The sequence below is a fragment of the Sus scrofa genome, chromosome 9 (assembly GCF_054392235.1).
Source record: "Sus scrofa isolate SSC_HxYL_T2T_F1_AM1 chromosome 9, Sscrofa_HxYL_maternal_Yorkshire_Landrace_v2.0, whole genome shotgun sequence".
Lineage (NCBI taxonomy): Eukaryota > Metazoa > Chordata > Mammalia > Artiodactyla > Suidae > Sus > Sus scrofa.
In genome coordinates this window covers 89,966,749-89,982,184 of record NC_139391.1, presented here as the reverse complement: position 1 = coordinate 89,982,184, position 15,436 = coordinate 89,966,749, and the positions used below count along the sequence as shown (strand labels likewise).

Sequence of the window (15,436 nt, the reverse complement as noted above, 5' to 3'; positions counted from 1 at the left end):
CAAATCCTCATCTTCTCAGAGCATTTTCTTTACATTTTGATTCTCAGCTACAAAGGTAGTTGGTGGAAGCCACTGCTTGTAGAATCCACTACTTAAAGCACAACCTTGGCGGAGGGTTCTTTTCTCTCTACAAATGGGATTAGTTTAAAATGAGGAAGCTACTCTACAGTTATTGAAAGGCTTAGAAATAAAACCCAGCACTGGATTTCCCGTCGTGGCGAAGTGGTTAACTAATCTGACTAGAAACCATGAGGCTGCGGGTTCGATCCCTGGCCTTGCTCAGTGGGTTAAGAATCTGGCATTGCCATGAGCTGTGGTGTAGGTTGCAGAGGCGGCTCAGATCCCATGCTGCTGTGGCTCTGGCGTAGGCTGGAGGCTATAGCTCCAATTAGACCCCTAGCCTGGGAACATCCATATGCTGTGGGAGCCACCCCAGAAAAGGCAAATAGACAACAAAACAAAACAAAACAAAAAACCCCAGCACTTACATTGATAACACTGTCCAAGCCGCCCTGAAAAAACTTTCTGAAGCTTAAGTAGGAAAAATGCATTGTAAGAGTGATGACAGCAGCTCACCAATAATTTTTTTAAAAATATGACTAATAGTATTGGAACAAGAATAAAGATTTTAGATTTTTTTTTTTGTGGGGGGGAGGGAATACACACAAACAAAATGGCTGGTCTTTGATTATAGACAAATCAGATCTAACTTTTGAATATGAAAGTCAGTTAGTTACCTGCCAGAAACTCAAAAACTTTTTTTATGAATGATTTTTCAAAGATACTGTCATGTCTTTCCCTAAATAAAGTGAGATTTCAAATCAGCAGAGAATTAAACTATATTTACTTTAGGAAAAAAAAAAAAAAAAAACCTCAAGCAAAGGGCATCCGATGTTTTACAGACATTCCAACACCTTCAGGAAATTTGAACTCACACCAAAGGGTCTGATAGTCATTTGAGTCTCCATCTGTACTGGAACACATGTGCACACATAATGTGCACTGAATTGCTCCAATGGAAAAAATTAAAAAAAAAAAACAAAACCTAGTATTAAATTATAGAAGTCCTCTACCATTCTTCTTAACCCCAAAGTCTTGGGTAGCTTGAAACAGAGTGACTTAGAGTGATCTGGTCATAAAGCTCCCTTTGGTGCTAGAAACCACAATGCTGAGCTCCAAGCAACTGCTGTTCCAGGAACACAGTGACTACAAATAGCCCAGACAAAAATCTAAGACTGCGGGACAATGTGGGGAGCAAACAAAGAAGGAGGCATTACTTGTGCTGATTTACCTCAGTCAGCTGGTTCTCTATTTTTTCCAAGTTTAATTATTTCTTTCATATTGTTGGCTTGTTGCCAGAGTTTGGATATGCAAAAATTAATTTTCACAATTTTTTTTTTGTCTTTTTAGGAATGTATCCACAGCATATGAGGGTTCCCAGAATCAGAGCTGCTGGCCTATGTCACAGCCACAGAAATGCCAGATCTGAGTGAGTCCAGGGATCGAACCTGCATCCTCATGGATACTATTCAGATTTGTTTCCTCTGAGCCATGACAGGAATTAGAGCTATGAATCAGAGCCGGGGCTGCTGGCCTACACCACAGCCACAGAAGTGCCAGATCTAAGCCGTGTCTACAACCTACACTACAGCTCACAGCAACACAGGATCCTTAACTGACTGAACGAGGCCAGGGATCAAAGTTGTGTCGTCATATATTCTAGTTAGATTCATTTCCACTGAGCCACGACGGGAACACCCACAATTCTTTTTTGTAACTGAAAATATGCTTGTCATTTTCTAATCCTTGAGCTATATAAAACAATCTTCTAATATATATTCTAGGGGTGAAACAAGGAAAAACTTTAGGTTCCATTGGGGTGAATTTACTATGAGGTTACTTGTGGGCAATATACGTTAAAGACATTAAATTAATTGTCACTATTATAATGTTCTTGTCCTAATATGCATCATCTCACTTAACCTTTAAGTAAACCCCCTATCACTATCCCCAGTTAACAGATAAGGTTGCTACTTGTCCAAGATCACACAGCCAAGAAACAGGCCTAAGAAGGGATAAAACTCAGTCTTAACTCTTTAACTACTGTTCTTTTTTGCATTCTTAGATACTCCTTTCTTTTCTACTTTTATAAAAATGTCAGTTTCTCTTGAAAGTGTTACCGCCCCTCTCAAATTGGTCCCTAAGAAGGCTCCTCCTACCTGGTATCATTCAAACCAGTACAATGAGACTGATAACCAACAAGGGCTTAATCACTAAAGTGTACAAACAACTCATACAACTTTTAATGGCAAAAATTCAAACACCACAGTTGAAAAATGGACAGAAGACCTAAACGTTTCTCTAAAGAAGACATATGGGTAGCCAATAGACACATGAAAAAATGATAAACATTACTAAATATTGGAGAAATGCAAATCAAAACTACAATGAGGTACCAACTCACACCTGTCAGAATGGCCATCATTAATAAGTCTACAAATAACAAATGCTGGAGACGGTGTGGAGAAAAGGGAACCTTCCTACACTGTTGATAGGAATGTAAATTGGTACAACCACTGTGAAAAACAGCATGGAGGTACCTCAGAAAACTAAATATAGAACTACCATGATCTAGCAATCCCACTCCTGGGCACATATCTGGACAAAACTTTCATTCAAAAAGATATGTGTACCCCAATGTTCACTGCAGCACTATTCACAATAGCCAAGACATGGGAACAACCCAAATGTCCCTTGACAGATGAACAAATTAAGAAGATGTCGTACATATATACAATGGAATACTGTTCAGCCATAAAAAAACAACAAAATAATGCCATTTGCAGCAACATGATGGCACTAGAGATTCTCGTACTAAGTAAATTAAGTCAGAAAGAGAAAGACAAATACCATATGATATCACTTATATGTGGAATCTAATATATGGCACAAATGATCTTATCTACAGAAAAGAAACAAACTCAGGGACATGGAGAACAGACTTGTGATTGCCAAGGGGGAGGAAGTGGGATGGACTGGGAGTTTGTTGTTAGTAGATGCAAACTCTCACATTTGTTGTGGATAAGCAATGAGATCCTGCTGTATGGCACAGGGAACTATATCCAATCACTTGTGATGGAATATAATGGAAGATAACATGAGCATTTGTCACTTTTCTGTATAGCAGAAATTGACAGACTATTGTAAATCAGCCATAATATTTTTTTTTAAAAAAAGATCAGAGAGGAAATAAATAAAAAAGATTAAAAAAAAGGCAAATTTATTTTTTGATTAGAGAATGGAGAGCAAGTCTGGGCTCCAGAGCACTAGCTCTCCCCCTAGGCCATAGATGGGGCTGCTTTATAGGGATTTCCACAGCAGAGCAGGAGAGGAGGGGGTGGAGTCCTAGTGCACAAGCTGTGCTGCTTATGCTCCAGACTGCAATGCCAGGTTCAGAGCTTCTGCATGTGAGCCTGAGAAATTGGGGTATCCAAGGGAGCAGTTCTGCCCTGGGGACTATAATTCTATGTGTTAGGTACAAGGCTCTGCACACAGCCCCTTATAGCAAAGTGAAATAAGACCAATGACAAAAGGGGAGCGAAGATCTTATCACCTACACTCCATCTTACTTTTCCAGAGCATTTCAGTGGGCTTTGCCCATGGCAAAAGGGACATCTATACACCTCTGAAAAATGACAATTGGTGCTCAAATCAAGGGTTCTCTTGTAAAGGAGATGCTAATGGTTGAGTGCCTAAGAGCACAGTCTGGGGCCCAGACCATCATTTCCAAGCTGTGGGACCATGAGTGAATATCAGACATTCCTTGTGCTTCTGTTTCTGCCAGATAGCCCTGTTGTGGAGATTTATTTATTTTATATTTACAAAGCTCAGACAATATGAAATGTAGGTGTTCATAGGTATCCATGAATATCATATTCACATAAGTAAATAAATCATAACCCAGAGGAAAGCCGTCCCAGCTCAGCCACCCAAAGGACACAGAAAGTCCTTTTTAGCAAGTTAAATCAAAAACTTCACTGCAGCTATGACTCAAAGAAGCCCCCACCCAGAGCAGGAGGCAATGGAAAAGAGATGCTGTGCCACACTGACTTGTAAACTTTTAGTTCAAACTCTGCTCCCCACCCCCCAAAAGATCTCATGGCATAGTAATCCTGTTCTGAACATTATCTTACATTTCAACAGCTCTTTGGGCCATCTCAGTTGATACAGTTCAAATTTCCTGCTGGTCAGGTAGCTCTAATATCTGCATTTCCCTTTTATTCCCTCCACATCATCTTAGGGCTTTCTTCACTGAGGAGCCACTTCCAGATTTGGGGTGAAAATTGAAACTGTAGAGCAGCAGTGGGGGCAGCAGAGCCAGGAGCATGGAAAGACTCATTAATCAGGATCCAGAACTGCCACTGATTAGAACTCTGGGAAGTGGGGCACATTCTTCCCCTAGGGTGAATGTGGAAGTGCTTGGCTTCTTTCTTCTTTTCTCTTTTCCTGTGGTGCCTCAAAAAATGTGCAAGCACTGGCTCCTAGCCAGTGGGGTGATTTCTTTGTTTAAAGGAAAGTGTAAAGTATTTTCACATTAAATGAAGAACTTCAGACATCTCCAGGAATCTGTCCTTTGAGGGCTTGTTAAAATTCAACAAAGGCCCATTTATACTTTAAGAGAACCTCTTCTTCCTTTGCTGGGTTGCCTCAGGGATTTTCATTTCTTTCTTCAACACCACTCTATTTTGTCTTAGCTCTTCCTCTCAGAGGAATTATGGCCATATTTTATTATTTTTAAACCCTCACATCTCTCTTGTTCTTATTTACTCTTATCTATGTTCTTAGTATTCATCTTAAAAAAAAAACTAAGACGTATGAGTTGATTTTAACTGGCTCGTCCACTTGTAAGGGGTGACAGAAACATTTGTTTCTGATTTTTGAAACTACACATCACAAGAAATTTATTAAGAAACTGGTTTTTCTCTGAGTTTGTGAGTTCTCATTCCCAGTTTTGTAAGACTCCTATATATGTTTAATCTTGACAAAGGATATCAGGAAATAATTTTAGTAGGAAATATCCAATTGAAAGTTAATTCCTAACCCCCTATATTTACCTGGGTGCATTCATATATTTTGCTTTTTGGGTGGTGAATAAAAAAGACTTTTCACCAGAGTGGAGAAGAATGTAAAATATGGGAAGTTAGAATTTAATTCACTGCTGTGTGCCCATTAGCCCGCAGAGTGCCTCGCATATATTAGATACTCATAACCTGTTGTCTTGAAGGAATAAATGAATTAATTTTAAAATGATAAAACATTGAACCTTAACAATAGTTTTGAATTGGCTCTTTTATCTCTTGTAATTAAACATTTGAACTTTTTCTCCAGCAGCAATTGTACATTAATTTACAATGAAGTACCTACCACAATATCTTATAAGGATGATATAAACACAGCTTTTCTCACAAATATGGTAGGCTACTGTGGTGTTTCTAGGTCTTCTTGGATACAGTGCCTGTAATAGAGGCAGCGTGGACATCCAGTTCTATGTGACTACATGGCCCCCCTGTGGTTGTATCAGCAGCCATCTCAAAATTGTATCAGTGACACAAAGAATTCCATAACTTCATTGTTACATATGAAGAAGGATTAGTCTTTATTATTGTTGGAGAATTCCTCCTTCATACCAAAAGAATGTTTAGGTGAGATTATTTCCTGCCTAATTATGTTTGATTAATTCTTCTGGGACAATGAAAACTGATTATGTGCATGACTGTGGATACTTTTCTTACTACATAATAGACAGTGTAAGTAATGTCATTCATGGAATTTAATTGACTGAAAAATTGTTTTAATCATAGGGTCAGCTTTCTATGAGAAGTTTTGGGGAAAGTTTTAAAAATAAAACTGAAAAATAGGTATTTAAATCTATCTATCTATGTACCTACCTACCTATATATCTATTACCTATCTACCTATTATTTATCTATTCTATTACCTATCTAATCTATTTATGAGATGAGCAGCCAAGGTGAAGAATCACACCTGTAAGTGAAACTGGGTCTTTCTTAAGGATACCGTTTTGTCAGGAGTCCTCTGAATTCGTGGCTCTTTCCTACACTCTCCCACCCCTGGCCCTGGAGATGGGACTGATACATTTGTTCCTCATTGTCATGTACAGGCAATTCTTTCTTCTCCTTTCATCACTTCTTCCCACTTTAAAGCTCATGCTGTGAGAGTTCATATTACCCTTCCTTGTTGGACTCATTTACAGGCCTCTAAATCACTTTCCTTTTCTCCTTTAAGAGTTTAACTCTTAGATAAAAGTCACTCTCTCCTAAACTATTACTGTCTTAATTCTTGTTTATTTCAAAATCTATGTAGATGATCCTTCAAACCAGCTTCTTGGTGCCTTGAGCTCCTCTTTTCTGAAGTGATCACTTTCCATCTCCTATATAAGACAGTCAGTACAAAGGTTATACCATCTAGAGTTTTGTTTGTTTGTTTGTTTTTTGCTGCACCTGCACCTCAGCAGCAGCCGGAGAACCCAAGCCACTTCAGTGACAACACTGGATCCTTAACCTACTGTGACACAAAGGAACTCTGTATACCATACTGTTCTTTTTACTAATAACTCTTAAATTTCCAAAAATTGCAATTTTAGGAATCTCTCTCCATGAGTATTACCTTTTGTCTTTTCAGTTCATGCATATTTATATGTCATACAGGCCAAAATCAGTTAATCAAACCACTTTTTCATTGTCCCCCTTATAAATTCTCCTTCTTATTCACCTAACACTGCATGAGCCATCATTATAATTATTCTCTATCTCTTTCCTTGTATTGTATCTGTCTTGCATTCCAACTATGGTTAATCCATGGTTAAATCCATCTCTTTTCCTACTCCACATCTGCTCCCATACAGCTGAATATGGCTGCAGAAAAACACAACTCTAACAATTGTCTTCCTTTAAATTTATGACTGCTAATCTCAAGTGGGCTCTTAATGCTGCCTGGTAATCATATTATATATCCCAAGTCCATTCATTCTCCCACGCCCCCTGAAAAATATTTCCTACCTTTTCTCCTCAAACTTCTAAAACTTCCTCTTAAATCCTAACTCCCAGCTAATGACCTTGCCTTCAGGTAAAATAGAAACATACAGAAATGAGCTTCCACAAAACCCTGACATAATAACTAACCACCTCCTTGCATCTGTTCCTTTGGCAATGGCTGACTTAAGGGTCAGTTGCTTACTTTCCCACTTTGAGACTTTGTTCTGCACCTATATTATTTCCCTTTACTTTCTACCAGATCATTTATAATAACCATGTTCTTATTCCTCCCGTATGAAGAAAGGAAAAGGATTATATTGTCTCTATCATTCCATTCAACCACCAAATTTCTCATTTTTTACATAAAAAAACTTTCAAAATGTTGTCTAAATTAACAGTCCTCAATTCTCCTTTCTTATAGCCTCTCTCAGTCAAGCTTTTGAGCTCACCACTCTAATGAAATTGCTATTATCTAATCACCAATAACCCCCATATTGCTAAAACCAAATCCATTCTTACTCATCATTTCACCTGACCCATCATCAGAATTTGATACATTTGATTACTCCCTCATCCTCGAAAGTTTCCCCATGTGGATTCCAGGACACTCCAAACTTCAAGTTTTCTTTTTTCTCACTGGCTGTTTCAGCTAAGACTTCTTTGAGGGTGTCTCTTAATTCCCCTGACCAGGAATCACTGGAATGCACCAGGACTAAGTTCTCAGAGTCTTCTCTCCCCTACATTCACTATCTTGGCAATCCCATCTTGCACATGACTTCAAAAATCACTTCTTCACAGACACCTCCCAGATGGTTATCTCCATCATGGACCTCTTCTTTAAACTCAAGATCTCTCTATTTAAATATCTAAAAGGCACCTCAAACTTAACAAGCTCAAAATCATGCTCTTACACTTCTCTCCAAATCTGTTCTTCACAGAATCTTCTCCATATCAGCAAATGCTAACTCCACATTTAATTTGCCAAGCCCCAAATTGAGGAGTCAGTTTTTCTCCTCATAACCATCTTTCAATCGATCACTAAGTACTGCTCATCTACCTTTAATAAACATCTATACTCCAACTATTTATACTCCCTTCATTCTTATCAACTTAGTCCAAGTCATCATATCTTGAATGAATAATTTTAACGTTTCTAGCTAGTATTCTCATTTACGCCTTTGTCAAGCCAACAGTTTATATCAATATAAATGACTTACAAAGCATAAATTCAAACATGTCACTTTTCTACATAAACCATCCAATGGCTTCTCATCTCAGTCAGAATAAAAGCTAAAGACCTTACATTGATCTGGTCCTGGTTACAATTCTGTGATCATCTTTGCTTGTTGCTCCATTTTGGTTATATTGGCCACTTTGCTCTTCTTCTCACATTCCATGAATAATCTGCCTTCAAAGCTTTTGTGGTTGTTTCCTCCACATTTTTCTACCATAAATGCACATGACTAGATTTCTGTCTGTTTCTACTACTGAAGGATAACTAGGCTTCTCAGTGAAGCATTTCCTGGCCACCCTATTTAAAATCCCATTCCCTATTCTTTTTGTTCCTTTTATTTTTCTCTATAATTCCTATCAGTATCTAGCTTACTATGTAGTTTCTGTGTTTATTTTATGTATTACCTATCTCTTTTCGGTAGAGTATGGGTTTCATTCTGGTGTGATAACTACTGTATTTCCAGGCACTCAGTAAATATTTGATGAATGAATAACTGAATGAATGAATAAATATAATGATGCTCCAGATTACCAAATGACCAAAGTACTGAAATTTCATGAAAACAAATGACTCTGAGAGAAAAAGAGAAAAAATAATTTGAAATGTTCAAAAAAGACTACATTATAATAGGAGAGTATCTACTTCAGAATTATGTTAGTACTATATTCAAAAAGCTAAAACTTAAGTACAAATTGTGTAGGAGACTTTCCTATATTTACAGTTACATAGTTTAAATGAGACTCACTCATCGTTAAGAACACTTGTTCTTCCTAAGAGCTTGATGGAATGTTAGGGTACAGTTCAGTGTATCTTCTGACACTCAATAATTAAACATAAATTTATACAGAAAAGTTAGAAGTCTCCCACTATAAATAATAGAAACATAGTAAGATGATTTAGACCATCTTATTTAGTAATTTTCATTAACTTGATGTTATTCCTTTATGGTCTTAAATGGAAAACCTAAAATATTTAGGGCCAAAATGAAGTACCATTGAAGTGGGGAAACCTGTCACCCATAATGTAGATTTTGCACTTGGATTTTACATAGAATAGTGGATAATTCCATTAGCTCTTACAAGATCCTTTTTACTATAATCAATTATTAACACTTATATATGCTTGTGGGGTTTTATACCACATTTTCAACCAGTCTGTGCTTTTCTCCTGCCAGTAACTATAGAGTTACTTCTGAAGATCTGATATTCTTTTTTTTTCAGTGAGTGAAAAGCAACCAGAGACAGCTTGAAAAATTCCAAATGCTGTCAAAAACACAGACTGCATTAGCTGAGAGAGGAGAAGGGAAGTGGAAAAGAGCAGTCACACGAGTTCATGGACCTGGCTTTTTATCATGCCTACTCTTGGGCCACATCAGTGGCCTTGCTTTTGTGCCAGAAGTAGTGCAAGTCATAATTAGAATATGGAATATTGCAAAGAAAGGGGAGAAGGCCCCATCTGTGCAGCCACTTTAACTACAAGCCCAGAACTTGTTTTATAGCTGAGGCACAAAGACTGTATTAATACATGTGGTTAGTTCCTTCTCTATACATACTGTAGATTCATTGTGTCTGCTTTTCCTAGGTGGAGCAAACACAGACATACAATATTTGTTCTCTTTTTGCTGTTACACTTCCTTTCTTGCCAGATGCAGCAAACCCCTTCTTAAGCCATTCTGTCTGTACTGCTCTACATGTTGACACCAATCAGCTTGCAAGTGAGCAGGGCTGTCAGCGCTGGATATTTTCTCCTCCATTGTCACTGGTATAATGACATCCTCTGGTTTATGCACTTTTCTCTCCAATACTACCATAAGCTAGAATACCTGACTTGGTCTGAGTGTTGGGCACCTCTCCTATAATTCACGCCAAGTAAAGGAAACCCCAGACTTAAGGACAAATAGCGGTATGTATATAGAGAATACTCAGTAGTCTTCATGTGTAAATTTTCTTTTAATATAATGAAATAAAGCATTTAAATGTACATAGCGCCTTTTTCTTTCTTTTCTTTTTCTTTTCTTTTTTTTTTTTTTTTTACAGATCATGAATTAGGGATGAGAGATTTTAGTACCATTAGGATCCTTGGTCTTAGGACCATCTTAGGATCTTGCGACCATTATTCCCAATATCACCATGACAGTAAGTGAGAGTTTTATATATTTAGGTGGATTTCAGTGTCTAGAATGCTGTGGAAGCTTAATAAATGACTGTTCATTATTACTGAAGTACAAATGATGACTGAGTTGTTATGTTAATGAAAACATTTGGGAATATCCTTTAGATATTGACAATTTGGAGTTCCCGTCGTGGTGCAGTGGTTAACGAATCCGACTAGGAACCATGAGGTTTCGGGTTCGGTCCCTGCCCTTGCTCAGTGGGTTAACGATCTGGCGTTGCCCTGAGCTGTGGTGTAGGTTGCAGACGCGGCTCAGATCCTGCGTTGCTGTGGCTCTGGCGTAGGCCGGTGGCTACAGCTCCGATTAGACCCCTAGCCTGGGAACCTCCATATGCCTCGGAAGCGGCCCAAAGAAATAGCAAAAAAAAAAAAAAGACAAAAAAAAAAAAAAAGATATTGACAATTTATTTCTCTGACTTGGTATCAGGGTTTGAGTAAATGTGTAAACTTCAATATCAACATGTAAATGCTATAATCATTTCTTTATTTCCAGAGGCCAGCAGGGCCCAACACATAGTAGGTATTCCGAAATGTGCTTCTATTTAAATGAATTTCCTGGATTTTTATAATCTCTTTGTGTTGGTTTGGACAGCTAAAGCCAATTGAGAATTGTATTCTGGCTGCTGTAAAGATAAATGCTCAGGAGCAATGTTTTAGGATTTTCCCCAGCAGTCCTTGTCTTTGGAAGTTACTCCTCCTTAAAATTTGTCTTTGTTAGAATGAGAGAGGCCATTAGAATCAGAGAAGTCCAAGTTTCAAGTCATACTGTTATGGGTAAAATGTTTCTAATGTATTTGTTTGGATTTTTATTTTTTAAAATTAGTACATTATTTTCTTTGTAGCTAGCTTCAGTAATGAGTTTTTCAACATAGATGTTTGTTTAAACCCAGTATATTAAAGCTGGTTACCATTCTCTCAGTACTGGCTAGTGAGGAGTAAAATGGAAAGGAAACATTGGGCTACAACCCACCTTCACAATAATCACACAGTACAGCAGTTCTGCATTATCTAATGTGGAAGTCCTCATATAAGAGTAGCATAATTACACAAAAGTAGAGCCAACTAACAACAAAAGAAGAAAATAAGTAGGATAAAACATTATTAAGATTGGAATAAGTTTTGCTGAGAAATTTCTACGAAGTTGCAGGTAGATCTATGAAATGATCTATGAAAAGATCTATGAAAATGATCACTTAATTTATTAAATTATTATGCCTGCTATGGTTTTGAATTTTAAAAACTGCTTTCTTGTCTTAATTTGGATTAGAACTTTGGTTGATTTGGGCCTGAGGGCTGGTCTTTTATTTCTAGAATCTTTCCCTGATTACTTACTCTTTCTATCTCTTTTCAAATCAGTTTTACTATTTTTAAAGAGAATTACTGCAGCAACATGGATGGAACTAGAGACTCTCATACTGAGTGAAATAATAAGTCAAAAAGAGAAAGACAAATACCATATGATATCACTTATATCTGGAATCTAACATATGGCACAAATGAACCTTCCCACAGAAAAGAAAGTCATGGACTTGAGAAGAGACTTGTGGTTGCCGAGGGGGAGGGGGAGGGAGTGGGATGGACTGGGAATTTGGGGTTAATAGATGTAAACTACTGCCTTTGGAATGGATAAGCAATGAGATCCTGCTGTATAGCACTGGGAACTATGTCTATTACTTATGATGGAGCATCGTAATATGAGAAAAAAAACATATATATGTATGTGTGACTGGGTCACCTTGCTGTACAGTATAAAGTTGATGAAATAATGTAAACTAGCTATAATGGAAAAAAAATCATTTAAAATAAAGAGAATTACTTAAATACTTAACCATGTCATACATGGATATTATTTTGTGCTTGATAAGGAATCATTTTCTTATTATTGTTGCTTAGCTAATATAAGTGTCAAAATAATCATGAAGAGCTTGTTATGTGCTGTCAGTGTGCCAAGCAAGCTCCTTCATTTACATTAATAAATATATAATTTAAAATTAATTGTCAAGATTTTTTTTCTAAGGCTGTTACATCAAATACAAAAATAAGAAATTAGAGTGGTGATGTCAGCCAGCTGGCAAAATAGGAGGCCCCCTGCTCCTATGCCCCCTCAGCAATAATAATTTAGCAGTCATCCATAGACAAAAGTGTCTTTGTGGGAACTTTGGGACCCATGTAGAAAACCCATGTGAAACCTAGATGGAGCCCAAGACTGAGGAAGGGGATTTTGGGAAGCCAGGCCCATGCCCAGGTGGCTGTCTCACCAACCATGGTCCTAGATACAGACCCAGAAATAGTACTGTTCCCCTGCAAAATTGGCTAGAGCCCCATCTGGCCTTCACCCTGCCACTAGGACTATCCACCTAGGGACTCGACAGGAGTCATGCCCAGAGGTGTCTTGGGTAATAGGACTGGTGACATTGGTCCTGGGACCTGACTCCAGCCTCTCTTAGCTGAGATCTTGAGGCAATTCTGCCCATCAAAGAAGCAGTCAGGAGACATAACCATATATTCTTCCCATCCATCTCTCCTGAGGTAGGCCTATCACCCTCAGTCTCATAGAAGATCCTGAAATTGCTCTATAACTCAGCCTGAGTCCCTCTCAGCTATGGTCTGCAAGTAGTTCTGCTTGCCCAGACACTTGGTGGGAGAAAGGTTCATCTTTGCCCCTGGAAGCAAGCCTACCATCCTCCATACAATTGTGAAGCCTGAAGCAACCTCATGGTACTGGCATAAAAAGAAACACACAGAGCAATGGAACAGAAAAGAGATCCCAGAAATAAACTCAAGTATATCCAGTCAAATAATCTTGTCAAGGAAAGAGTATATTTGAGAAACTCAATATCCACATGCAAAAGAATAAAACTGGACCCTTATCTAAAACCATACACCAAAAATGAATTTAAAAAGTATTAAAAACCCAAATGTTAGACCCCAAACTGCAACCCCCCCCCACAAGAAACCTTAGGGGAAAACTTTTGATTTGGGGCTTTGCAATGATTTTTTTGGGTATTATACCAAAAGCATAGAGAACAAATGCAGAAATAAAGTGTGACATCAAACTAAAAAGCTTCTGCAGAGCATATGAAATAATAAACAAAATGGAAAGGCACATACAGGATGAGAGAAAATATCTCCATTCCATATGTGATAATGGGTAATATCCAAAATTTAGGACATGGGGGAGTTTCCATCATGGCTCAGCAAGTAATGAACCTGACTAGTATCCATGAGGATATGGGTTTGATCCCTGGCTTTGCCAAGTGGGTTAAGATCTGGTGTTACCATGATCTGTGATGTAGTTTGCAGACACAGCTCAGATTCTGCATTGGTGGGGTTGTGGTATAGGCTGGCAGCTGCGGCTCTTATTTGACCCCTAGCCTGGGAATTTCCATATGCTGCAGGTGCAGCCTTAAAAAAAATAAAATAAAATTTAGGAGGTAGGATCAGGACGGCTGAGGGGTAAGACATGCATGCACCTTCTTCCACAAACACATTAAAAAAAACCATCTACATGTAGAACATGTAGAATGATTTTCATAGAACATCTGCTCAATGCTGGCAGAACACCTTAAACCTCCAAAAAGGGCAAGAAACCCTCCACATAATTGGGTAGAACAAAAGGAAAAAGGAGAAGAGAAAAAAAAGGATTCAGGGCAGGACCAGAATTCCTGAGAGGGAATTGTGAAAGAAGAAAGGAACCCACACCCTGGAAAGCCACCTAAGTGACAGGGAGATCAGCCAAGATGGAGGGATCGCAAAGCCTCAAAGAAAACACAGCAGCTGGACTGAGGAGGAAAAAGCAGAGAGCCACACAAACCATCAGTACCACTGCCCCCAGACACCAGAACCTGAGATGCGTGGGTAGGGGCTGGTGTGCTGAGACTCAAGCTTCAGAGGTCAGTTCTGGGGAGAGGTCCAGGGTTGGCTGAGTGGAAAGAGCATGAAGAGCTAGGGAGCAGAGCACCATGGGCTGGGAAGTGGAGTGCCACAGACTGAGGGAACCCAGAAGGAGGCCTGGGCCTGCAGGAGAAACAAAGCACCATTGTTGGGATGGGAGAGAAGGAGGAGGTGTAGACTGCCATAGGAATATCTTCCTCTGTGCACATATGGACTCCCATGTGGTGGGGTACCTCTTGCACAGGCTATTGGTGGACAGGGCCTCTTACAAGGGCTATGGAGGCAAACCATCAGGGTCATCTCAGAATAGAGAGGTGAACATAGCCTGACACTATGGAGTTCCCAGCGTGGCTCAGTGGTTAACAAACCCAACTAATATCCATGAAGACGTGGGTTCAATCCCTGGCCTTACTCAGTGGGTTAAGGATCCAGCATTGGAATGAGCTATGGTGTAGGTTGCAGACAAGGCTCAGATCCCATGTTGCTGTGGCTGCGGTGTAGGCTGGCAGCTACAGCTCCAATTAAACCCCTAGGCTGGGAACCTCCATATGCTGCGGGTGCAGCCCTAAAAAGATAAAAATAAAACTAAAAATAAAATAAAAGGAGAAATAAAGAGTTTCTCCAACAAACAAAAACTAAAAGAATACAGCAATACTAAACCATTTCTACAAGAAATAATGAGAGTCCGCCATCTTGCAGACAGTGAACGGCCAGCTAGCTGCTCTCTCCCAGATCTGAAGGCATCCCTACAAGCAGAACAGATGTTGGGTAGGGGAATCCAGTATGGGAAAATCAAAAAAGTTTCCAGATGGCAGATCATGGGATTTTTCAGCCTTCAAAATTACAGGTAAAACCCTATAATCAAAGAATATGGGAGATGGGATTAAGATGGTGGAATAGAACGACTTGAGCTCAACTTCTCTCCTAAAAAACAACAAAATTCACAACTAAAGGCTGAACAATCTCCACCCAAATGGACCAGAAACTTTAAAAAAGATATTCTATTCCAGAAGAAAAAGAGGAGCCCATATCAAGAGGTAGGAGGGGTGATTTTGTGATATAACAAACCCATATATCCAGG

General features: G+C 38.8%; 1 protein-coding gene across 5 annotated transcripts in view; it reads left to right on the top strand.

Moving 5' to 3' along the window:
• The window catches only part of LOC110255479 (uncharacterized), a 109,267-nt gene extending 106,393 nt beyond the window's left edge, over nucleotides 1–2,874 (top strand). For all 5 annotated transcript variants that reach the window (XR_014815914.1, XR_002335844.2, XR_014815915.1 and 2 more), the window contains one exon: nucleotides 1,411–2,874. Coding sequence is in view for 2 of the 5 variants with exons in the window: in XM_084977172.1 (XP_084833298.1) it covers nucleotides 1,411–1,431 (21 nt within the window). In the remaining 3 variants the exon portion in view is untranslated. The remainder of the gene's footprint in view (nucleotides 1–1,410) is intronic.
• The last annotated feature ends 12,562 nt before the right edge of the window (nucleotides 2,875–15,436 follow it).